Source organism: Electrophorus electricus, chromosome 13, assembly GCF_013358815.1.
Source record: "Electrophorus electricus isolate fEleEle1 chromosome 13, fEleEle1.pri, whole genome shotgun sequence".
NCBI lineage: Eukaryota > Metazoa > Chordata > Actinopteri > Gymnotiformes > Gymnotidae > Electrophorus > Electrophorus electricus.
The window spans coordinates 17,130,836-17,155,138 of record NC_049547.1 but is presented as its reverse complement, the minus strand read 5'-3'; the positions used below and the strand labels follow the sequence as shown (position 1 = coordinate 17,155,138).

The following is a 24,303-nucleotide window of genomic DNA, read 5'->3' as shown; positions in this document are numbered from 1 at the left end:
CCATCTGCCAAGTGTCACAGGCCTGGAAGGTCTCACAGGCCTTTTTTTGGTCCTTTCACAGTTTTTTTGTCACTGACCTGTAAGGACTATTGTTCTAGACAAGATCGAGACCTACTGAAGAGCAAGCATGCTGATGTCATCGCACAGCTCAACGTCCAGCTTTCAGACAGAGCCAATAGGCAGATTGCACTGAATGAGGCTCTGAATGAGATACAGTTCATAAAAGAGAAGATCACTCAGATGGGCACAGCCAGAAAAGATCTAGGAGAAGACATGGTCAAGGAGAGGATTAAATTTGCAGAGAGAAAGAATATGCTGGAGGCAGAGGTATCCCAGAGTTATCAACATTTGTTCTTTCTTTCAGTAAGAAAAGATTTAGATTATGTGGAGGTTTTCATTTTGTAGATTAAGGAAACCATGAACAGCATTCAGCAACAGAAGAAGACAGACACCAGCATGTGCAGAGGGCTGAATGTGATTTCTGCAGTGCTCATCAATAAAGATGAGCAAGTCAAAGACCTTTCGAAAGTAAGTGGGTGATGAAATTCCCTGACAGGCAATCATAAGAGTATCCTGCACCACATCTCAATGTGGCCAAATCTGGGTTCCTGCACTTTTTGCATAACTTACTTGGTAAATAACTGTAAAGGCAATTTTTGTTGTTTTTGTTAACTTCAGGACACTGGATTTGAAAAGAAACAACGGCTAGGATGATAAGACATTCACACAGCTACAAATTTGGGCCCTGAAATAAGAATGGCTTTAGATGTTTCAAACATTATCCTGCTCCTCTACAATCACCATACTGCTAGCACAATGAGACAATGAGTTTTGAGGCATTTGATTGAATCTGAGCAGTTACACCTCAGAATCCATTGTGTTGCTGCATTCATTCATCTTGGGCCCACGCCATCATGCTTGAATCATAAACAGTTTATTTTTTTCTCCTGTCCTCTGGTACAGGTTCATCTGTACCATCTGTACATGAGACTTTTTTCCATCCCAGATATAGGTAGGGTTTTTACATTTTAGCGGACTAACCTGGCCTTTCTACTAAAGGGTACTCAAGGGTTTTGCATCTAGTGGTAAACGCTCATAGGTCATGCTCATAGGACATATTCTTCTATTCATGGTAGTCTATGAAACATTTATGCTGACATACTCTATAGTGTTCTTGATCTGTTCAATATCTTTTCTTCATAAAAAGTACTCTGGTTCTCAGTTACCTCCCGATATGAAGAGTTGTTGTTTCCAAGCTTACTAGTGTATTAATTCTTTTTTAACAGTTAACTAAGCAGCTGAACTCAACATATATCAAATAAGAGCAAGGAATTGAATTACTATGATTGTAAGGCTCATTATTAAAGTGAACACTTAACCAGTGTTTAATTTTCAGTCCAGTGTACTTGTGTACAGAGGCAAAACAACCAAAATTGTCACTGTCCATTTCTGTACACACGGCACTGTATTTCTCCTGTTCTCTATTCTATTCTCTCAGCCAGTGGCCAGAGCATTATCTGCCTTGTCAGCAGCCAGCTAGCAAATGACTAATTTATTTTATTTTTTTTAAGGCATTTAGCTAACACTTTTATCCAAAAAAAACCTTACAATTATGATTAAGTACAAGTTGAGGGTTAAGGGCCTTGCTCAGGGGCAACTTGGTAGTGGTTGGTCTTGACCCAGGAACCTTCCAATTACAAGTCAAGTACCTTAGCCACTGAGCTACCAGTCAGAATGACCAGGTTTTTGTGAGTGTTTTGTGAGCAAAACATAAACATGTTCTAACAATTTTTTGTAAAACTATTGCAAGTTTGCTTTCTTCAACCAAAACATCATTTGTCTGTGGGTTTGTTTATTTAATATCACAACCACAATATATTATATTTGTTCTTTTGCATTCATAATCTTCCCTACACACAGTGAGCGTAAGAGTGAGTGTAGTTTGCTGTTGTGTGTTCAAACTACTGGTCATGTAGCATGGCTAACTTATTGTGCTCAAAGCTCTATCCCACTATGCAGACTGCCAACGAACTCATACACTGAATAGCAACAGGAGAAAAAAGGACACACTTGCTCTGCCTTTCCGGTGAAAACAAACCCAGCTGCATTCTTAATGACTAAAAGCCCTGGAAGGAAAATGTCATAATCTTAGTTCTAGGACACTTGAATCTTGGGCACATCTTTGTACTGCTGAGAAGAACATAAGTGTATACACTTATCAGGGGGTTGTTTGTCAAGTTTAAAGTGTGATGCATAACTAATGTTGTATGTGATTTAGCGTATCTCCAAGTTGGAGAAAAACATAACCAGGTTGACCGCATCCCAGCTGAAATGCCACGAGGAGCATGAACATAAGTGCAAAAAGTCAGAGGAGATAGCAAGGAAAAGGTAGGCTTCATTGTTCAGATCCATTTTTTTTTGCCTTCAGTTTCTTGCTATTTCATTTTTATAATGGTTAATAATGGTTAATAATGATTAACAATAAGTTTTTATAATTTTTTTTGTCATCAACAGAGAGCTCTATGAAAAAGAACTGCAAGATGTGAGAAAGACATTTCAACAAAAAATTAAAGCCGTTCGAGAGAAAATTCCAGAGGTGAAAAACGTTCTGCGTAACTCTCATGTCATAAAGCCATTTGCTTGTCTCCACCATTAAAACACTCATAAATTGGAAGGGATCAAAGCTCTGAATCTCATATCTTAGATGTTAGATTTATGGCATTGATTTTCTGCCTCAGGCAGCTCCTGCTGAGCTGTCATCATATCAAGCTTTTGGAAAACACGCCTTCAAAGGCAGGTCGTACAGCATTGACCTTTAGCAGAGCCATGCCCTTGCATGTGCTGTAGTTCACTCACTCCTACTGGAAGCCACAGTCTCAGCAAACAAGCTTAAGAAATACTAGCCATGTCAAAATTTCTGTACCTCCTAGCAAATTAATACATAGTTTTCATTTTAGCAGCATTATGAGAGTAGTCAATAATAGATGGTTTTAGTTCATTTTAACCAACACAGTTGAATTTAATTACAGATTGAAAAATTCTTACACTGAGCACTCTGTCCAAATCAGACTTTAGTTGTAATCCCATACGAGTAAATTCTCCCTGAACAAGATCAAATCTGCCTCATTCTTAAAGTCATGATCATTGGGGGATTGGGGGAACACACAAAAAAAGGTCATAGATCAGTTATCTTAATGCAGGAAATCCTAAAATATGTTTTTTTATGTTTTGTCTTTCAGTTGGAAACTGAGATAGAGGAGGGACGGAAGGTAAACAGTGATCATCTAGAGTCCATTACCAAGTTGTCAAGTACCTTTTGTGTTCAGAGGAGAAGGGAAGATGAAGCCCTGGAGGAGCAGCGCAAGCTATCAAGACAGTACCTTCCCATTTCCTGTTTTCTGCATCACCGTCAACCTACTTCTTCTCTCCCTGTCTTCTCTCCCTGCGTGTTCCCTTTAACTTAAATCATATTCCACTCTACTAAACTTTTTTTTAATCCCTTCAGATTATCAAAGTCTAAGCAAAGACTTGAGGAGCGCATTGCTTCCATTGCCAAGTATAATCTTGAAGTCAAGGAGATGGAGGAGCAGATGAAACAGCTTCAAGAAACCAATATGTATAATTCAATTACTTACGGATATTAATCCAAAAAGAAAAGGGATGTGTAATGATGTGTAATAAAACAAGCATAATATCAGATGACTGCAATAACAGTAACTACTGTAACCAAATATGTCTTGCACACAATGTATCTATTTTTTATTGTTGCTCTTAGAGTCAGTACTGAGATGTTTCAGAAGAATGTGGAGGAGCTTGAGGGACAGTTGTCCAAAGAGAGGATGAGCAGGCAGGTGTAGGCTGCTTACATCTCAACTTCACTAATGTAATGAAGATTCAGGTTATTCACATCTTCCTAACACATGCATGTTCTGGGCTTAGGGTAGTGTTTGAGGTCAAAAGGGATGAACTGTCTCAGTCTCTGGAGAGCCTCAAAGATCAGCACAAACATCGTGTGGGAGAACTCAGCTCTATGATTGCACTAATGAAGACAAGACACAGAAAGCTACAAGAAGAGGTTAGACAGCCCAATGAATCACTCCAAAACCCCTTGATATAGATTTGATCCCTAAAGTCGTTTCCTATATTTATAGGAGAAGAAACTCCAAGATCATGTAGCTATGAGCTCTTTAATTGAGCATCTCACAAACAAAGTCACAAGTGCTGAAGAAGAATGCAGGCAGATGGAAACTGACTACCAAGCTGAAATACTTCAGCTCACTGTAAGACAGAGATCCAATACACTAAAAAAATTAATACACATTGTACGATAGAAAATAAAACACTGCTACTAAACAAAACATTCATTTAATGGGATTCCAAAAGATGGATGCTGAATTGATTACTCAAGCTCGACTAGATGAAGAAGAGACACTCAAGGCCAAAAGGTCTGTGCTGCAGCAGGTTGAGACTCAGTATGAGACACACCATACCAGGCATCAGACACTCCAAAAACAAACAACTGGTACAGACACCACTGTCACTCTGCTCCTATACCTTAGAACTTCATTTGAAATGTAAATGGGACAAAGAACTAAGCCTTCTATCTGTCTTAGCTTCATGCTTGTTGAACATCATCTCTATTAATAATTGGATGCTTTATTTTACTTCTCAATTTTAATTCTTATTAGAATTAAACAGCAGAAAAAATAATCTGGAAATTTCAATTCAGGAGGTCAAAGAACAGACTGCAACCCTCCTTGGATCAAAGGTAATGCACACTATTCCCCATTCAGCAAACAGCAACATTACCTTTCTTGCTATCTACTGTATAGCATTTAGAACATGTCCACCTGCATAGGTGGAGATAAAGCAAGAGCTGGAGGCCTTACGGGCCAAGCACAGGGAGACGCTGGCCAATCAGGCAGCAGAGATCAGTGCCACAGAGAAAAGCATCTATGAGAATGGGCTGATGCTGGAACAAGTTAACATGGAAAACAGTCGTCTACATCTAGTGAGTGAACTGCCCCTCTACTTTAGAATTGACCATGCAAATATGTACTAAATCAGTAGAGCTGCAGGACATGGTAGGCAGCCTTTGTGGATGTGTTCAACCAACCTGTGCCATGGTTTCTGTTTGTAGTGTATCGAGCAATTGAAGGAGGAAATCTCAAATGCAAAGAAAGACAAGGAAAAATATATGCAAGAGATGACCTGGATGCAGCAAGAAGTGCAGGCTCTGTGTAGTGAGTCTATAGTATTTCTTTGTTCTACTCTAAACTGGCTTTGATGTGGGTAATACAGAACCAGTTTGTTGTCTACATTAATCAAGTTCATCATTTACATATGTTACATCTTCCTCCAGGGAGTCTGATGGAGGACTGGGTCATAGATAAACTGGTTACTGAGGTAAAGGCCTAGAACACAAGCCAAATACCAGAATGGTCAAAGAAATTAGTTGGTCTTTGAATAATTGTAGTTCCACAATAGCATATTTGCATAATAACTTTCGTACCGTTGCATGCATATTATTTTAGTATTTTGTATGAAATGTTAACTTGAGTATTGCTTTTAGGAATCTACAGAGAGAGACAAAAAGGTCCTTGAAGGCATGCATGGATTTATGGTCATGATTCGTACGAGGATGCACCAAATCGGGGAGATCAACAGCCGAGTGGAGAAGGAGCTAGCAGCCATGAGCTCCCTTTGGGAGAACACTAAACCTCAATAGAAATGCCCATAAAGAAGTCCAGCCATTAGAATGGGGACCAGCTCGTTAAGTTCTAACATTAGTGCCGTAGCTGTGTGCCATTATATAAAACAGAGGCACGTAGTGCAGAATCAGACAAGTCATTGGAATCAGCGAGGATACCTAGGATTTCTGGGTAACTGAACGAGAAACATGCCCACAATTGACTACCTCAAAGTATATCAGATTTTATAACAGATATACAAACAAATTTGCTGCATTATTTTATTAAAACATGAATTAGTTGTATATTACCCCAATGTGTTAACACAAATTACATATTAATGGGATTTTTATTAATCTGTATTTCACTATTACCAGAACAATGAATTTTCCAATATTCCTCATCCAACAGTAACTTCTGAATGTAAATTATTTTAAATATACATGCATAAGATTCTCAAAACATTTATTTCTCAACTTAAAATAACATATTACAAAGAGAGAGGTAATATACTATGTATATAATCATGCTCTCAATGCATTAAGTATATATCAGCAGCAACATTACTATCTGATAAAGTCACATCTTGGTAAGACTTCTAAAGCAGGTTTACCTTTAAGTGTTAAGTGTTGTTGAACCAGTACAGGCATGTATCACTCAAGGACATACAGCTGAGTGTTTGGCACAGTGAAGTTACATCTTATATGAAAAGATAAATAACTAGTCAAGCACAGTTTACAGACCAGCTGCAATTAGTGCAAGATTTCTCTTTACAGGAAGAAGAGACAACACATCCATTAATACCACTCCATGAACACAGAACCTCAAAAATAAGAATGTACCATCCACTTAATATGCACTGATCAATACCGCAAATAGAGAATAATTTGGAAAAACAGTAGATGCACAGGCTGTAGCATTTAGCCAAAAATGTACACTTCATTAGATTATAGATATTCTTCAGTCTAAACATAAAATACAAGCCTGCCTCCCACCTTAATAGATGAAGGAGATGTTCACAAAGGACTTCACTGAGTCTATGAGGACAGACCATAATGAGGAGGTTCTGACCAAGTGTTTTGGTAAGGCTCTTCAGGGTTCATGTCATTGGTGTTATGAAATTAAGTCACTACCAGGTACAACGGTAGTAACTGAATTTCTGTAAAGATAAGATACAGCCTGCAGTAAAGGGCACTGGACTGACCCATTAGTGTCCATTTCCACCTTCTGACAAAATCCTGTTGGGCTCTGTGAACCTGGCTGTGAGCAAATAGAAGAGCGCAGGCCCAGGTACAAGTGCCAATAGCGGCAAATCCTGGCTCAGCTTATCCAATCGGGAGATTGAGACAATGCCGTAGGCGTGGAGGAGCCAATGGCTGAAAAGTACCACCATCCTCTTCTTCTTGGCTACAATGTTCTTAAATGTCTGTAAGGAGAGAACACAGTGGAAACATGAGATTTGTGATACAAATGTAAGGTCCCCAACACACAGAAGGGAAGAGCAGGAACATTATTAGCAAATTATGTAACTGTAGGCATGTACTTGGCTTACCTGTATCTCTGAAGCTGACATGTACACTGCCAACGTAACCAGGGACAACACCAAAATAATGTAGGGGAAAGCATAATCTAATTTAGGAAAAAGAAAAATGTTGAAACAAACAAACAAAAAAATTTAAATACTCAAATGCTCAGAGATTTAATCTACGACAGTATTTTTTCCCCTGCTCCAGCACACCCGATTTATTATCAGTTGATTACAAAATTAAATTAAATATAAAACAGAATGTGCATTGCTGTAGCCCTCTAGAACATAAGTTGTCAGAAATATGGTCTATGGCCCTGATACTTGACTGTGACCCTTAAGTCAAAACCTGGTCCAGTTTATGCAATGACTTAATTAGTTCAACTACGGGCCACAATAGAACACATAGTAATGGTCAGGTTCTGACCTAGTGTTTTGGTTAAGGCTCTCATGTCTTCACACCTGACTGCTAAAGACTGGGTGTAACATCAGCTAGTACTGGCCCTTGAGAAACAAGGTTTGAGGATAGGAAGTCTATGGGGACACTCACAGAGAAGGCCTCCTCCCACTGCTTGCAGAACAGTTAGAATTGGGAAGAAATAGAGAGCAGCATAGATGCTTTTGAAGCGGTCAGTCTTCCCCAGACCACATGCTATTTTTTTCACAAGCAGAGGCCGTAGTAGCATCATGAAGAGTAAGCAGAAAGCATAATAGATCAGAACCATGGTGTACCTACAGAAAAGAGTCAAACGCAACAGTCAACATCAAATTTGCCAAATGTCTCAATCGAAGCTCAGCACTCAATTTTAAACCCCTTTGTGAAGCTCAACAAAAGTGTTGCTTCTGCACCATTTTTTCCATAATCTACACTCACAGAGGAAACACAGCCTCCTGGGTGCAGTGCAGTGTGGTGACATAGTCGGGACTTGGGTTGTAGAGCATTGTGTACCAGTCGGACAGCATCTGAACGTGGCAGGAGCGGATTTTCAGCTCCCCCACCGGATCATTCACTATCAGTGTGACAACAGCTGCAGCGCTGCACTCAAACAGGGCTGTGATGTGCTGGAACAGGGCGCTCGAACTACATGAGACCAAAACCATGTAAATCATCACACATTTGACTTTTGACTTAAACGTTAATTTTCTCCATATTAACAACACGCATTAATAAGTTACAGACTATTTTCTGGAATTATGATTGTTGTACTAATGATACATTCTCAAGGAAGAGTGGATTTACCTTTTTTTCCCAGAATACCATTCAATGAAAAACCAGTGCAGGACCAGGGGAAGCATTGCCATGAAGCCCAAGTAAAGCCAGTCATAGAGCTCTGGAGATCCCTCACATCTCTTGCAGATTTTCTCCAGATTTGTCCTTTCCCCACGAGGGCAAACCTTTTATTTAAAAGTTTAGGAGATGCTAATGACTAACATTTTTCTGAATCAACACTCACATGGTGGAATATTACAAGAAGGAAAATCTTCCTGAAAAGGCTTGAGGCATTAACAGTCAGTGGACAAACCAAGAAACCACTTTTGAAATGAGGAATACAGTCTTGAACGTTTTGATCTCATATGCCTTGCAGGGGTTGATCATCAGACATGGAAATGTCATAAGGCCCCTGGGAACCACTGTACACCTCAGAAGTTAGTTAAAATCTGCTAGATAATGCTAAGTAGGAGCACAGTTAGTTGTCGTAATTTGGACCAGGGTCCATCATCTCTGAATATCTCTAAACCCAAACAACACGTTTCAACACTAATGAACAGTCCCTATCGACATACAATCTCTGAGATATTGTCTTAGTGACTCTTACCCCACAATCTCCCTCAGTTGAGCCATTTATGAGCGTCCTCCCACAGTATAGTCCAGGGCAAGTCGAGCTCATTGCTACTGCTGTATCAGAAAAGCATAAGGTTGGTCCCAGAACACATTAGCTAGCTAGCTAGTTATGCTAGTTGGCTGGCTGATGTTATTCGGCTAATTTACCACAAGACGACATTGATAACAAATCTGTTGGCGTCTTTTTAGCTAACACTACATTAGCCACCTAGCTAGCTAGCTTCAAAACGAAAAGTTCAGTTCAGCGATGCCAAGGAGTTTAGCTAGCTAGCGTATATAGTTATCTAGATACCTAGCTAGCCAGCTAGCTAAGTGCTGTATGACAGCTAGCTAGATGGCTAAATACACTAGCTCGCTGACTTCATAAAAAAGGCGAGCAAAAAAATCTTAAACATTTGTGATCAACTACGCGTCCATGTATACACACCCATAATATAAATGCAGATCTTCGGTTACTACAGAGAAAACATTGGATTTAAGTAGGTATCCAACATTTGCCAGGGAATTAATTTTCCACAGGTAGCACCCGGAAACGTTTCTACTTCTTGTTTCCAAGAAACGTCGCCTATAAATAACGGCTAGGGCAAGCGCGCCCCCTACGGAGACGGCTTTGGTGGATTGTCGTAATTGTGCTTTCATTTATAACATCATTTTCAACTTAGTATAAAGGTTGGTTGTTTCATTTTTTTTTAATGAAACGGAAGGAGGTCAAAAGGCAAGTTTATGAGTTTTGGTCTTGTAAATTAGCCTACACTCACCAGTCAATTAATTAGAAACGTACATTCGCTGGCCATTTTATTAGATTCACATGTCTTACAGCTGCAGTTTGTACTCACCATATCCACCATACAATGTAGTAATGAATTGCTGTAAAGAGTGGTCCACCGCCCAAAAATATCGAGCCAACAGTTTTCAGCCATGATTGTAGGCTACACTTACATGATTTAATAAAGTGGGATCTCTAATAATCTGCTTGGTGCGATATTATGCTTATTTTAAAAGTGTGTCAAGTAACATATCAGGATATAAGCACAACACATGAAATGACCCCGAGATGAATTGAGGATTGCTCCTCTTGTTTTGTATTGCTATAAATTAGTTTAGATTAGTTTAACTTTTACAAGGCCTATTTGAGTTGTATAGACCTACCCAGTCACGGGGTATACTTGCTGAGTATGAACGTTTTATACACATAAATAATGAACATACACTGTAATAAGATGACAAAATATTATAGACCTATAAGTAAAATAAAGGAATACCGTTGCCTTGTAGAGGGCTACACTGAATAAGTGCGCAATTCTGCCGAACGCAAGAGCAATCGCCGGTGAAAAGGTACAGTGTCATGGCAACGGTTTTTCACGTCACGGAGTGCAGGGTTTTGTATTTGTACGCTTGTGAAGGCGGAGACTTTAAGGACGGAAGAAGGGAGAGAATAGCGTACAGAATGCAATTTCAACGTGCAGAACGATGGATGTAGTGCTGTCAGTGCGTAGAACTCGGCGTTCAAAAGTAGACAGCATACTTTGTGCAGAAGACAGTGTCCATCATCAAAGAGGCATGCGCATCTGTTTGTGAGTGCTTTTTTTCTGTAAATCCATTCATACAGTGAGACTAACACGGCACTGAAAAGGGATGAGTCCTCTTCGACTCTGTGGATGCGCCCCAATCGTGTCCAATGGATATCCCAGTGAGCGTTACCCTGCTCTCCAACACCAATATGACCGCTCTGGACAACATTTCGCGTTCAGGTCTGATTTTAGAAACAGTTTCGCTGAGCCCAGTTTTAAAAAGTCTGGCTACACAAGCCACAGTTGGGAATCATACGCAAAATACACTAGTAAAGAGATCGGAGGGGAATTCGGTGTTCCAGGGCATCGCCGTGGCCGCTCAAGCGCTATTGCTTTTGGCCATTTTCCTGTTGTCGAGTTTGGGTAATTCGGCTGTTGTGATTGTAATAATTAAACACAGACAGCTGAGAACCGTAACGAATGCGTTCATTATGTCCCTCTCCCTTTCCGATTTCCTGACGGCCATTCTTTGTTTGCCATTTTCTTTTATGATGTTGTTCAGTAAAGATGGCATGTGGATGTTTGGAGATCGCTTTTGCATCGCCAACGGATTTTTCAACAGTTGTTTTGGTATTATCTCAACCCTGACGATGACTTTAATTTCTTTTGATCGATATTATGCTATTGTGAGGCAGCCGCAAGAGAAGATCGGGAGAAAAAAGGCGATTCAGCTGTTGGTAGCGGTCTGGTTATCGGCGGTATTTTTCTCCTTTCCGTGGTACCTGGTGTTACGGACTTCTGAACGTCTGGCTGTGCACAAACGAGGCTTTTATCACTGTATGTACGTCTTTCACTCTGGAACCTCCAGAATGGGAACGACGTACAGCATAACTTTAATAGTTGTGTGTTACCTTCTTCCATTCGCACTCATGTGTTTCTGTCATTACAACATCTGTAAAACGGTCAGGCTGTCGGAGATCAGGGTGCGGCCGGTGACCACTTACGCACACCTGCTCCGGTTTTACAGTGAAATGAGGACAGCGACGACAGTGCTCATCATGATAGTGTTCATCATCTTCTGCTGGGGCCCTTACTGTTTAATGGGCATAATCACTGCGATGGGAGATTACTCCTTTAACCCAGCCATGGACACAGTAGCCATTTGGATGGCATGGGCCAACGGTGCCATAAATCCACTGATTTACGCTATAAGAAACCCAAACATATCGATGCTCCTGGGCCGAAGCCGGGAGGAGGGCTACAGGACTAGAAACATTGCTGCTTACCTGTCAACGCAGACTCAACGCAGTGAGGTTCGAACGCCCGCGGACCGAATCAGGGACAGATACGTGAGCCGCCACGGTGCCAGCAGTCGCTTGTCTTCCTCGAGCCCGGCCAACGGCGGAGAAGTAGCCATGTGGGCCTGCAAAAACCCGGCCGTGTTTTTCTGCAGAGACGGCCATTACGATACGGTCACGGAGTCAGTGGTTCCGAAGGTAGAGACGGCCAACACCAGTTTGTAATTTTATTCAGCTTCATTTCAGGAGAATGTTCTAAAATCCATCCGTGTGAACACACGTTTTTATCGGATACGCAGTCAGACATTATTTGTTTTGTGCTTTGTTAGTGCCAGCAAGACAAGGGGCATAGTGCAAATGCGTTACAACACTATGGACAAAGTAAAAGCATATATTTGACTATGACGCTTTAATATTAATTTCCAATCTATTGATAGTTGTCATAAGCAAATATGTCTCCATTGCACTATGAAACCAAGCAGAAAGAGGTGAACTGTTTTCTGGTCCATATTCAGAGCAACCTGTTCATCCCACAGTACATTGGAAGATGTTGCACTAATTCCCAAAATTCTACAGTTCAAATCATATATACACTTAATATCTCAAGTGTAATATTTATCTCTCGGCCATATATAGCTATATGCTAACGTCTGTAATTGCCGAACTTTAAGATGGTTTTGAAATTAAAGTAAATGTAGCATCATAAACTGAAGCATTTAAGCATCACGTATTGTGTTCAAATTTGTTTGAACCAAGTTTTTTCCTGTGTGACGGAACAAACCAAAGGTCATTGTACTGATAATCAGTAAACTAAGTTCCTTAAGCACAGTATCATTTGTAACTCATGACTGACCCCATAATTACAAATTATTATTATTTAGGCTATATTTAAAGACAGACTGCCACTGTGCTTAGAGTGTGAGCCGTATGTTCTGTGCCTGTTTATTACAATATAGCCTACAGTATTCTATTATTGCTTTCCATACAGGAAATGTGAATGCTCCTGCAGTAACACTGGCATTTAATACTGAAACGTTAATTATAACCACAAACATTTTAAAACAAAGCTTCCTGAATGTCACCCAGTACTAAATCACAAGCATTGTATGTCTTTCAAATGATTTGCAAAAAATAAAAAGTTGTAATACATGAGTTAAGGACTTATTTAACAGTGACACTAAATTCCCAAATGACTACTTTTAATACCTAAATCACTTAACTTTGTCCATTCTTACTGATTCCTTGTGACTAAAATGTCAGAGTATTTTATTTGTAACACAAATTCAATCACAAGTCAACGGATACTGTAGGCTATAATGCATGTTTATCGAAGATTTTGAGTTCTGACTGTGACCTGTAGATGGTGCTGTCTTCAGTGTATTCATAAAACATACAGCTAATAGATCAGGTACCACCTTCAGGGTTTATTTTTGTAAGGATATATCTCACATCCAAAAGTGTGCTTAAATAAAGAGAACATGGAAGAGAACCCAAAAACAAACTAAACGATTACAAAAAAATTTCAGTCAAAAAGCATTCAAGGACGTCAGATTAACAGGATATCTTCTTTCGCCCAGGATCAGAGTCGAGGTCTCTGAACATTTAATTTTAAGACCAGGTACACACACACAGACAGACAGACACACAGACACACACACAGACAGACAGACAGACAGACACACACACACACAGACACAGACACACACAGACACACACACAGACACAGACAGAGAGAGAAAGAGAGAGAGATTTACATATGTACAAGCAAAATACAGAGTTTACAAGGATATACAGATAATTTGGTTTATTTTTAATGCATAGAGTGAGCACAGTGTTTTATTAAGGGGTTTGATACACAGGTAGGACTCCTATGGTTTCCAGCATTTTTTGTGTTTGTTTGACCTCCTTATAAAACCTAATGATTATTTTTCACAAAACATTAATATTTTTTTACACTAAACATCTGTAGGCCTATTATAAAACAAGGCATGGTGTTGAAAAACAATTAAACTGTTAGAGAAAAGTGACCCAAAGGTCCAATTTTGGCTTGTGCTTTATTGCCAGCACACTGGTAGCTCAGTGGGACCATCACAAACTGGTCCCCAGTACCTATTAACATCACCACTCGTCAGATAATTGTGAAGTCCTTCAGGAATCAGGAAGGTGTCTTAGACTTGGGCAAATTCAAAATGTAGCAGGTACACTGCCTTACAGAAAATCCTATTTAAGCCTTGCATTAACCAGTGTGTGAGACCTGTGTAGTGTAGACCAAGCTTCTAGATTTCTGACATCGAAATCTCTTTCTAATGTTCTTTGTGGATGTTCCAGCACCAGCTTTGTGCTTTGCTCTACTAAGGATTAAAGTACATAGACCTTCGTGTCTGCTCTGGACACACAAGTTCACCTGAGCAGCCAGCACCATCTAACTCGCCGCTAGACTCAATGCAAACCAACACTGTAAAATGAACATATTTAGGAAACACTGCCAAAAATAAGTATTTTGGCAGGCAGCACACAAACTATCAGATGATGAATGTGCTTACCAGTTAATACAAATTCTTTTTTGGACCTTCACCCATGAATTCACATCTATAAAGTTTTTTGTTTGTTTTTTTTAAACGAGAGATGACATGGGTGTAGTTCTGAGGCCCCATCACCAGATGGCAGCTCAAAAGTCAAGTTTGGTAATGGGCCTCTCCCTGCTGGTGTCAGCACCCGGGTTGTTGGGACGCTTGCGGTTGCGTTTCATCTTGGACAGGTCCTTGTCAAAGACCTCACCGGAGCGGAGGGCAGACACCAGGTCATCAAATTCACCGCCCTCCTCGTTGTTCTCCTTGGCCTTGCGAGCAAGTCGCTCCTTTTCCCTCTGCTCCTTCATCTGAGTGGGGCCACAGAGAGAGCGTTAATTGAAGTATGGTTTGCACACATGATGGTACCGCAAACATCCTGGCCTCCATACAATTTTTCATCATATCTAATTTTCTCAGTTTCTGTTGTGCATTAACCAGCTTTTGTTGATGGAAGGAAACTCTCGGTGTTGCTGCTGTCTTCTGTGTGCGTCCTGCTTGTGACTCAATTATGAAGAAGATGTGTGGCACAGAAGCATGCATACGGAGCATATGCAGCCTGCCAATGAGCAGGTGCCAAACCACAGTTGCGCACCTGTGCCTCCAGACGGGCTCTACGTTCCTCCTCCTCTTTGCGTCGCCGGATGTTCTCGTTGTCCTGCTTGGCCTCAGTGAAGGCCTGCAGGAACTGATCGAAGATGCCAAAGAACTCATCTGGCTGGATGCTGCTGGCTTCCTCCCCAAAGTGCTTCACTGTCTTCTGGAACTGGGGGTGGGATTGCAGGTGGGGGAGGATGGAGGACACTTCAGTCTCACTTCAGGGTCACGGAACTGCAGTGCTTTCTCTGATTTAAAGCATTTGTCTTAACCCGGATAATCAGCTAAGTCCTCTGTTGTCTACTGCCCTATTTGGCCAACATGTTAAAACCTCTAAACTTCCTGCTCTCATATAGAATGATTTCCCTTGAGCCTTGGTACTGTGGACATACCATCATCATCAGAGGATTGTGGATATATTAATCTTATTTAATATGGATACTTCAAATGTTTCAATGGATCTTCATTAGAAAGGAATACCACGTTCCAGACCAGCACCACTGAGAGAAGACGCGTCTGCATCACTGAGTGCTACCATCAACAATCATGATGCCACCAAACCAAACCCAACAGTGGAGATGTCGTTCCAGCAAGACTAGCCAGACACCGCAGGCATAATGAAGTGTGAAGGCAAGAATTCCAAAAGTCTGGATATAAACAGCAGGTCTCTCGCATCTCCCCTAAGGGCTCCCTCCAAAAAGCCACCAGTTCTTCACCCGCTAAGGGCTCCATAAATACATCCAGAGGGCTTGCAATCAAATCTGTTCCATGTGGCCCTTCACAAGCAAGCTAAAACCAGCACGGCCTGCCTTTGAAATAGATCTCTCTCTGTCCGAGCTGAGTTAAACACTGACCATGCATTTTCACCGGTTCCAGTGACCCCATGGACTGGCAGGAGCCCAATAAAACCTAAGTGTAAGCAGTGATTTAACTCCTACATGCAGGACAGCATAGGCTGTTAGCATCTAACTGTTTCTAACTTTTAGCATCTGCGTCAAAGCTGCAGGCTTTTAAGTAGGCTCCTACACTTAAGCAGGCCAAGCTAGAGTTACAGGCGGCACCGTGTCCTGCTCCACCATAAACCATGGATGCTGTATTCTCCTGGCCATTTGGGTCAGTTAAGTGCTGTGCTCCCTCACCAGCTGCTTCGCCTCCTGGAGAGAGTCCTCCACCTCAGAGAAGCTGAACCCAGCCACCGTGATGAACTGACTGACCACCGAAACAAACTTATCGCCAGGGGCTGTGGGACGACTCCTCTGGTATTCTAGCTCCTACACAAACAGAATAAATATTTGGGCAGATAGATTTAGAAGATAATGTCAAATAAATCAAAAATATGTAGTAAATAAAATTAGATATAAATAAATAGTAGATGGTACATTACTTACTGCCTCTACACTCTTCAGGCCACTACGTAAACTGTTAATTTCTTTCTCCAGTTCAGTCATGCTAAAATAAACGGTAAGGCCACCCACCAAAAAAAGAAAACCCATGGGGTGAGAGACCAGTGATCAGTCATCTGAACAATGCTGCACACATTTAAACAGTTCAGCAAATACATGCACCACATTTCAGAACTACCTTTCTGTTTATTTCTCTGACAGGGGCCCAAACCTGTGGTCCACTGTGAAATGTAAAGAGTTACACAAGTGGTTTAAGCAGATTTTTCTAGCATTTGTAAACAAGTATTTTTGGGGGGGTTTGGAAACTATAACCTACTATATTATGAAAAACCCTTTTTTAGCACTTCCTTTTTTTCCCTCAAACTGCTTTGTTGGCTTTATTAGTATTTTCTGTTTGTGGTCCATGTTGTCAAGTTGGACATTTGCAAGTTACACTGATTAAGGCTCAAAATGAACTCTGGTTTGAACTGAACAAAACTGAACTGAAAGTTATAGGTGCTTACACTTTTTTTTGTGATTACGGTAGTTCCAACTCTTCCTTTTGGAAAAAACACTACCTATGAAAATGTTGAGGTGAATATGGATATTCCTGCTTACTGCCTCTTGGTTACTCTTATGACATGAAGGATCACTTTCAATTTTATTTCAGTGATTTAAGAATTTAATACAGGAAGTATATTTTAGTTTTATCAACAATCCTTTATCTTATTAATAATGTTACGACATCTAATTTGGATGAACTCTGTGGGTCTTCCTAACTGTGTGTGTGTGTGTGTGTGTGTGTGTGTGTGTGTGTGTGTGTGTGTGTGTGTGTGTGTGCGCGCGCGCGCGCGCACACACACTTGTGCGCGTGAGAGAGAGGGAGAGGGCGCATTTCTCGAAGCACATACTTGACTTTGGCAGCTTCTGGAACATTCTGCAGGTCATCCTGAATCAGTGCCACCTTGGGGTACTTCTGTTCCAGAAGGGTGATCAGGTAGTGCAACAAAGTGATGTTTCTGCACACCCAAACACATCAGGAGTGCTTCACGAGGGCTTGTCTATGACTCTTTCTAAACACCACATTCACGACTGCACAGCACCACATGCATAAGCTTTAGGTTGGAACCAAAGCAAGTGTCCCATTTCAAAAGCAAAGCAAATCATCAGTGAGAGAACTACTGCCAGCTCACTGATACAAGAACATGCTTGTTGTCGTCCTTACCTGTCGATGCTGGACTTGGTGTCTGCAATCTTGTTGAGGGAAGATAACCTGAAGCCATAAGCATTACCCCTCTGCCCTTTGTTCATGTAGTTGCCAAGAGCCAGCACCACCTCTAGAAGCTGCTGGAGATTACTGCTCTTAAGGACTTCTTTAGATGCTCTGCTGAGAGCTGGGAAACAATCACACTTTCTTATTCACTGTAAATGTTATAGTGTGTACTACTCTGGGTAAATCAGTTTATTCCATTATTCTACCCAGACACCGGGGTGTCAACACTGTGCAAAGGAGGGGCTTTGGGAACTTGAGGTATAAAGATTTGAAAAGGCCATCTTAAATAAACCGAACTTGAACATCTGAAGTTGTCACGTACATAGTCACACACGGCATAACTCGCAGTGAAATGGTTTTGTGAGTGCTGTCACCACTTAAGTGATGGCGTACCTTCAATTTTCGGCTTGGTTTCTGCCACTCTTTCTGTAAACTTCTTCTTGAAGTAGAGTGATTGCAACCTTTGCTGATAATGGTTGATCCTGTGTTTTTAGACAAAAACTACTTTAGGCAAAAATAATTTTTAACAAATGCATAGTTGAGCACTTATTCAATAATCACAGATCTTATGGTAGAGGATTCAATATGGAAAAATATGTGCCTGAAACATGAACTGAATAAGATCATCACAGCCTTTTCTCATCTGCACTGTTCCCATGGATTCATTTGTTTTCATCAAGCCAAACCATTAGAGAGAAGCTTTTCCTCTCCCTGGCTGGAAGTTTTTTCTCTCCGAGGGTGAAAGTGCCACAGAGTTTGCAGCACCTGCAGTCCACTTCCATCCTGCTCTGTAATGGGATACCTGTGTTCCTCTCTGTTGACTGGCTGGCTCCCAGTGGAGACACCAAGATTAATGACAGCAGAGGATCTCCCAAAGCCAAGGGCTCCAACAGCAACTCTCTCATGCGAACTGTTTAAGTGTAATCACTCTGTTACACCATCACACCAAACAGTTATAGCACCAGGGCTGGTCTGTCTAACTAGGAAACTCCCAAGTATTTTAGGATGAGTAACTATAGGTGGAAAAAATCCCTTGCTAAATTTGATAATGCAGACCTGCCATAATGTCCTTGGTCACATACATTTAATTAAAAAAAAAAAAAGAATAATAAAATAATAATAATAATAATAAAATAAATTTTAAAAAGAAGTATACGGTTAAAATATTCAATTATTTACACCAAGAATCAAACCAGCTTAGCCAGCACCATCGATTGTTTTATGCTGAGAACAACAAAACAATGTCCAGCTCATGTCAGATGCTGCATTCAGCAATGTTGCATGTGGGGAAAAATTATCATCATCATCAACAGGTGTAAACCCTAGCGGGGAGCACAAAAGAGAGCGAGCAGGCTGTGTGGTGATCATGACCATACTTGCTCATTTCGTAGAGGAAGCGGTCAGCTCTGGCCATCCTGTCCAGCTCATGCTTGTGCTCCTCCAGGAGGTCTACGTCACTCTTCTCAGGGACAAACTTTAGCAGCTGCGTGACAGGAGACACACACGGCCCATCAGCACAGGCCCCTGCCACCCTGCATCCTTCCATCACTGCCACAGAAGAGCTATAACTGAACCGAACTGGTCTCGTGCAAACATGCACTCCCATTAATCAGAGGTCGAAAATTTAGAAAGGTCACTTTTTAACACAAAGATCAACAGGGAAAGCTTGCCAAAGGTTGACGTTTTGTATATTTTCCGTTTTTTCTGAAGAGAGAAACTCTAAAAAGTATCACGTTTTAAAAGTATCTTTGCCTCATCACCAGGACTCCACGCCGCTCCCAATGTCTCCACCGTGCAGCTACACTCATTATGGTTCAGAGCGAAGCAGCAGTGGGTAGATGCCCAATAAACCACATTGTGATTGTATTACTCACGTGTACCTTCCGGGGGGTTACACTGCTTGCTTGCTGCATGGTAATTATTGAGCGATTACATTTCAAATGGGTGCGTGGAACACAAAGCTTTAAAGTGGTTTTGATTGGAATTTCATGAAACTATGGGGAGTTAAAGATAATGAGTATTTATTAAGAAAGGTTTCTGGAACCATTATGTGGTTCACACATGGAACGATTATATGGAAAGAAGTAATGTCCGTTTCTGCTGTAGCTAACTGGTGTTAAAACATCCAAGAAATATACATGCACTGGATTGGCTTTTTTGAAAAAATAAATCAATCAATCAATCAATTTGCTCATCCATATTCTTAGTTCTTCTTAATAAACAGCGATGCCCCAATATTGACAGCATTATACCAACAATTATCTAACATAACTTCACAGAGCCATGATGCATAAAACATATTCTGTATAAAATATGTAAACTTGCAAAGCACTGCTGACCAGTGTGAAAATAAGGGTTGTACACTGCTGACTCCTGCTCAATGGAGAAAGTACCTCCGATAGCAGAGCACATAATGTTACAGTGTTTGGTTTTAAATACAGGTTCGGTATATGCGGTTTATGAAGGTTACCACCCCTGAGATCAGTTACTATCAGCTGATCGTGGCTTTGAAACCCATGACGTCAAGCTCTTGAGGTAAAACAGGTTTCTTTTGAACATGATCCAATCCACCATGCCTCAGGTGAGTGTAACTGATAGGGGAATGCGCTCATATCTGTCACCTGCTCGAGCATGTCTTTGGGAAGGTCCCCTTGCTCATCCATGGTCAGAATGGCCCTCTTGATCTCTTCATTGGTCAGTTTTAACCTGTCAAAGAGGTTAATGAGAAAGCAGTCAGCTATTTGACAGAGGGACAGATAAAGCTTTGTACAGCCACACAATCAGTGAGCAACACAGTACGGCACCAGGGAAATGCATGCTAATGCGCTTAAGACATTTAGGACAAAACAGTCCTTTACAATAATCTTATGTCATTATCCATGTAAAAGAGTCATTTTTCTGTCTATTTCAAAATGAAAGGTTAGGACATTAAATGTGCCCTTGGATAAATGTTTCTGTCTGAAATGCAGGTTTTGTTCACAGGTGTACAATAATAATAAATAAAAAAACAATAAAAAAAAAACAAAAAACGACCACACCTCTGTTTATGGCCACTGCTATGGAAACGTATGACATTCAAAAATAATTCTATTAAAGTAGCTTTCAACACACTGAAGTATGCCCAACGATAACCTCCAAGAAGACAGAGCATATGTGTGAAAATAAAAACACCTCACAAAGAACAGAGACTGCAGAGAGAGATGGGGAACAGTGGAGAAACAGCAAGGAACCAACTCACCGTGAGAGGAGAATGTTGCAGTTCTGTGCTCGGCGACCATCGATCACAGACAGCTCTTTCACCTTCTTCATGGTCATGGTGTCATCTTCAGACTCTTTCTACAACACAATGTAGGATAAATGACAACTAACAACTCGCCTACAAACTACAAAATCAAAGAGGAGCAGCATCTGGACACAAAATGACAAAGAACAGACTATAAACTGAAATCATAACTGGTCAGTAGTAGTACTAAAGTAGTACTGTAATAGTACTAAATCTAAAAATATTTGAGTAGGACATTGATTTAACCCAAATTCCACAGCATGTCTACTTTATTCCTATGACATTTCCAAATTGTGGAAAAACACTGTGATAGAACACTGTAAAGGTGATCTTGCCCAACCCCATCTCAAATGGGACACTGCTGAACAGTTAATTGGATCCTTATTTAGATAGCCTTGGAAACAATATCAGGATAAGTACTAAATAATGTATCTGCAACTCTTTTAATGGTGTTTTTCCATATTGCCCATGTCACCAGGTTATGCTCATCTAACAGGTGTGTGTGTGATGTACTAAGCCTAATGTACATCTGTCATTTCATATTACCTCACCAATAAATATTTGCACATCATGACTACTAAAGAGCAGTTCAAATGACACATGGTGGCCATAAACCTGAGTTCACCTCGTCAGCGACACATGATTATAAAACCATCATCCCAATGTAAAGCCTGGCAATGAACAGTAGAAGAAAGCCCTAGAGGACAGGTAAAGTAGGAATGCTAGTATGAACATCTGGGAATCAAACAAAGTAGAACACCATGTTTGGCTGTTTCTCTGAGCCCAATCGAGTTTTATGGAAAGAAGAGAAACTTAATTATCACTAAACTTCGTGAAGTGGACAGCAAGGAAGAGACTTGGCTAATTAAATACAGAAATATGTTGAAATGATCATAATGAATGTTGCTGTATATTAGTGAAGTTATTTAGAAATGACATGCAAATGGATCACATAGCGTAATCATACCATGTTGAAGCACAAACACCTATCTGTGGTCATATGTCATATTCGTCAAGTAACAACAAAGCGAGGCGGTACAGCAGTGTTGACAAACAGAAACAAAGTTGAATACCAAGGAAACAGGACATTGAAAAACAGTAAGGCCCAGAAAAGCAGCAGAGAACAGTGCACCAATACATGCATTTTACATAGAGCGAGTGCCCATGTTTAACCCAGGCAAGTCACATTATATAAAACAACTACACCTGTATAATGTTACTGGACAGAAGAAAGTCCCAGAGTACAGGTAAAGCAGGAAAATGCAAATGTTAGTAGGAAGATAAAAGCGCTATATTGAAGTGGAGCCCAGTAGCCACAAGACCAGAGCACCTGATCACCAAGTGCAGTGTTTGCATTTATGAGAGAGAAACAGAGGAACAAAAATACAGAGGGGGGGGGGGGGGGATTTGGGGGGAGTGCAGAATAAGTCAAGTGTCACACCCACCATCCTCTTCACTGGAAACTGAAATATATTAGTAGAGCGTTACTTTAAGGTCAAGTCAATCATACCTGCTGTCTTTGATAGGCTGAAAAGGTTCTCTCAATGTCCTCCAGGTCCAGGGATTTGAACACCTTACTGTCATCTAGATCCATCCACACAGTCCCTTGTAGCTTATTCTGTGTGGAAGAGAGTTTTTGTGATACAGCACATGATATTTCAGCTGTGACTTTTCTTTGCCAGAATTCATGCCAGAAAAGTTCAAATGTTTGATAGGGGACCCCAGTGAATTAACAGAGAATTCTTGTGTAGTGTCAGTGAACAATGCTGATTTACCTCACTGAGTTTGGCCCAGTTGAAGGACTTGAGTGGGTTCGAAGGCTGTGGAATGTTCTTTTTCTTCATCCCAGGGCCTCCAGGGGGAGCTGGGATCCCAATCAGACCAGGTGGAGGCGGGGGGCCACCAGGAGGGGGTGGTGGAGGTGGTGGAAGCCCACCCGGAGGTGGAGGAGGTGGGGGAATGCCAGCTGGAGGTGGAGGTGGAGGTAGGGGCCCACCTGGGGCCCCCGGGCCAGCAGGAGGACTTCCTGGAACCTCCTTTGACCTCTGTTATATATATATTAAATAAAAAAAAAAATAAAAAAAATAAAAAGGATATAGATAACTCAAAAGCAGCAGACTTTGATTTCACTAGATCATCTCCAGCATACGTGCACTGTTGGCATATGGCCATTCTTCCTGGGATTGCTAAAAACATAAAGAACAATGGACCTCACGCAAGGACCGCTCATATCATATTTACGAGTAATTTAAGAGTCCTCTCCACAGTCACTACTATTCTTTGTATTTCGAATTTATTCTTAGGCATAAGCAAAATTTACCTGTGGTTACCACCTCTTGTACAAATTGTGTATAGCTGTTCCTCAAAGTGTGTGTGTAATATATATATTAATTGATTGCATTTCATTAACTGAATGTAAAAACTAAACTTGACTGTGCCTGCTCTTCATTCCATGACTGACGTGCTGACAGTGATCTGTTTTCATTTCTTGATCTATGAAAGCAAGGACGTTGCATGTTTTAGCTTTAGACAGCATTTCTATGAATGACACTCAATGGCAAATCTGGCGAGGAACAAAGGCAATTTCTTACAATCAATCACTTGGGGGATAAAACAATTCACAGATGTCATGAACGCACACCCTGGTACAACCACTGCTGTTTATGTGGGTCATTTATGACAATTTGGTAAACTTCCAAACATTTGCTGCATCTGTGGCATGGTTGAACCAACTATAATTTCATACGTTTGTTAAAGACAAAGTATGAAAACATTCTCAGACCTGAGGTCCAGTGTTTGCCACTTAGCTCGCTTCAATTTTGGTTGTTTTCTTTCCTTCTTTTGTGATACCACTGTAAGGTTATAGCTTAAGCACAGACAGATTCGTACCCAAATGCCAACACAAGAGAGTAGGCTATTTTGGCATTGCTGCAGGTAACGCTAGAATGGTCTCTAGTGCTTTAATATTCTACTTCACCACTAGTTTAATATGGCAGCTAAACAAACTAAAGCAGATGTTTACATGTTCTAGCAAGACTGAACAGTCTCAATCGGATTTATTCAACACAAAGATCGGGTCTATGTAGCAAGAGCACTTCTCATCAAGCACGTGTCGATGACCAGGAATACTGTTTAGCACGCAGAGCTGTTCACATCTGGAAAACAATCTGGAATGGGCACGGAGCTCGAAATAAACTGCCAAACCCTGCAGGAGACAGTAGACAGGCTATATGTCTTTGGAATTGATGATGACTCTTGACAGCTGGTGTGGTTTTTATCTGTCCAGATAGACCTGAAGCTCTAATATCACATGTATAAGTGAGATCCAGGTCTG

The 24,303-nt window shown here is 40.9% G+C and overlaps 4 protein-coding genes across 7 annotated transcripts in view; 2 read left to right on the top strand and 2 right to left on the bottom strand.

Moving 5' to 3' along the window:
* Nucleotides 1-276: 276 nt before the first annotated feature.
* On the top strand, nt 277-5,875 carry ccdc175 (coiled-coil domain containing 175). Its single transcript, XM_035533155.1, has 15 exons — nt 277-327; nt 406-528; nt 2,279-2,388; nt 2,515-2,596; nt 3,240-3,376; nt 3,506-3,616; nt 3,776-3,847; nt 3,940-4,075; nt 4,152-4,280; nt 4,384-4,522; nt 4,689-4,768; nt 4,859-5,011; nt 5,141-5,243; nt 5,363-5,406; nt 5,573-5,875. The coding sequence occupies exons 1-15, from the start codon at nt 313-315 to the stop codon at nt 5,726-5,728; spliced, it is 1,590 nt and encodes a 529-aa protein (XP_035389048.1). The 5' UTR covers nt 277-312; the 3' UTR covers nt 5,729-5,875.
* Nucleotides 5,876-5,957: 82 nt separating this feature from the next.
* Nucleotides 5,958-9,608, bottom strand: jkamp (jnk1/mapk8 associated membrane protein). Its single transcript, XM_026999828.2, has 7 exons — nt 9,486-9,608; nt 9,033-9,112; nt 8,456-8,610; nt 8,090-8,296; nt 7,766-7,947; nt 7,243-7,319; nt 5,958-7,116 (listed from the first exon to the last, which is right to left on the bottom strand). The coding sequence occupies exons 1-7, from the start codon at nt 9,487-9,489 to the stop codon at nt 6,898-6,900; spliced, it is 924 nt and encodes a 307-aa protein (XP_026855629.1). The 5' UTR covers nt 9,490-9,608; the 3' UTR covers nt 5,958-6,897.
* Nucleotides 9,609-10,418: 810 nt separating this feature from the next.
* LOC113571115 (G-protein coupled receptor 135) lies at nt 10,419-13,192 on the top strand. The gene has a single exon (XM_026999897.2). It carries the CDS (start codon nt 10,737-10,739, stop codon nt 12,090-12,092), a length of 1,356 nt encoding a protein of 451 aa, XP_026855698.2. The 5' UTR covers nt 10,419-10,736; the 3' UTR covers nt 12,093-13,192.
* A 79-nt stretch (nt 13,193-13,271) lies between these two features.
* daam1a (dishevelled associated activator of morphogenesis 1a) overlaps nt 13,272-24,303 on the bottom strand; it is a 44,228-nt gene continuing 33,196 nt past the window's right edge. For all 4 annotated transcript variants that reach the window (XM_035532803.1, XM_035532801.1, XM_035532804.1 and 1 more), the window contains 13 exons: nt 22,745-23,014; nt 22,480-22,587; nt 20,925-21,022; nt 20,308-20,392; nt 19,063-19,169; nt 18,080-18,168; nt 17,639-17,807; nt 17,325-17,432; nt 16,420-16,480; nt 16,171-16,302; nt 15,030-15,200; nt 14,411-14,745; nt 13,272-13,461 (listed from right to left, as the gene is read on the bottom strand). In XM_035532803.1, coding sequence (XP_035388696.1) covers nt 14,536-14,745; nt 15,030-15,200; nt 16,171-16,302; nt 16,420-16,480; nt 17,325-17,432; nt 17,639-17,807; nt 18,080-18,168; nt 19,063-19,169; nt 20,308-20,392; nt 20,925-21,022; nt 22,480-22,587; nt 22,745-23,014 — 1,608 coding nt within the window. In that variant the 3' untranslated portion in view covers nt 13,272-13,461; nt 14,411-14,535. The remainder of the gene's footprint in view (nt 13,462-14,410; nt 14,746-15,029; nt 15,201-16,170; nt 16,303-16,419; nt 16,481-17,324; nt 17,433-17,638; nt 17,808-18,079; nt 18,169-19,062; nt 19,170-20,307; nt 20,393-20,924; nt 21,023-22,479; nt 22,588-22,744; nt 23,015-24,303) is intronic.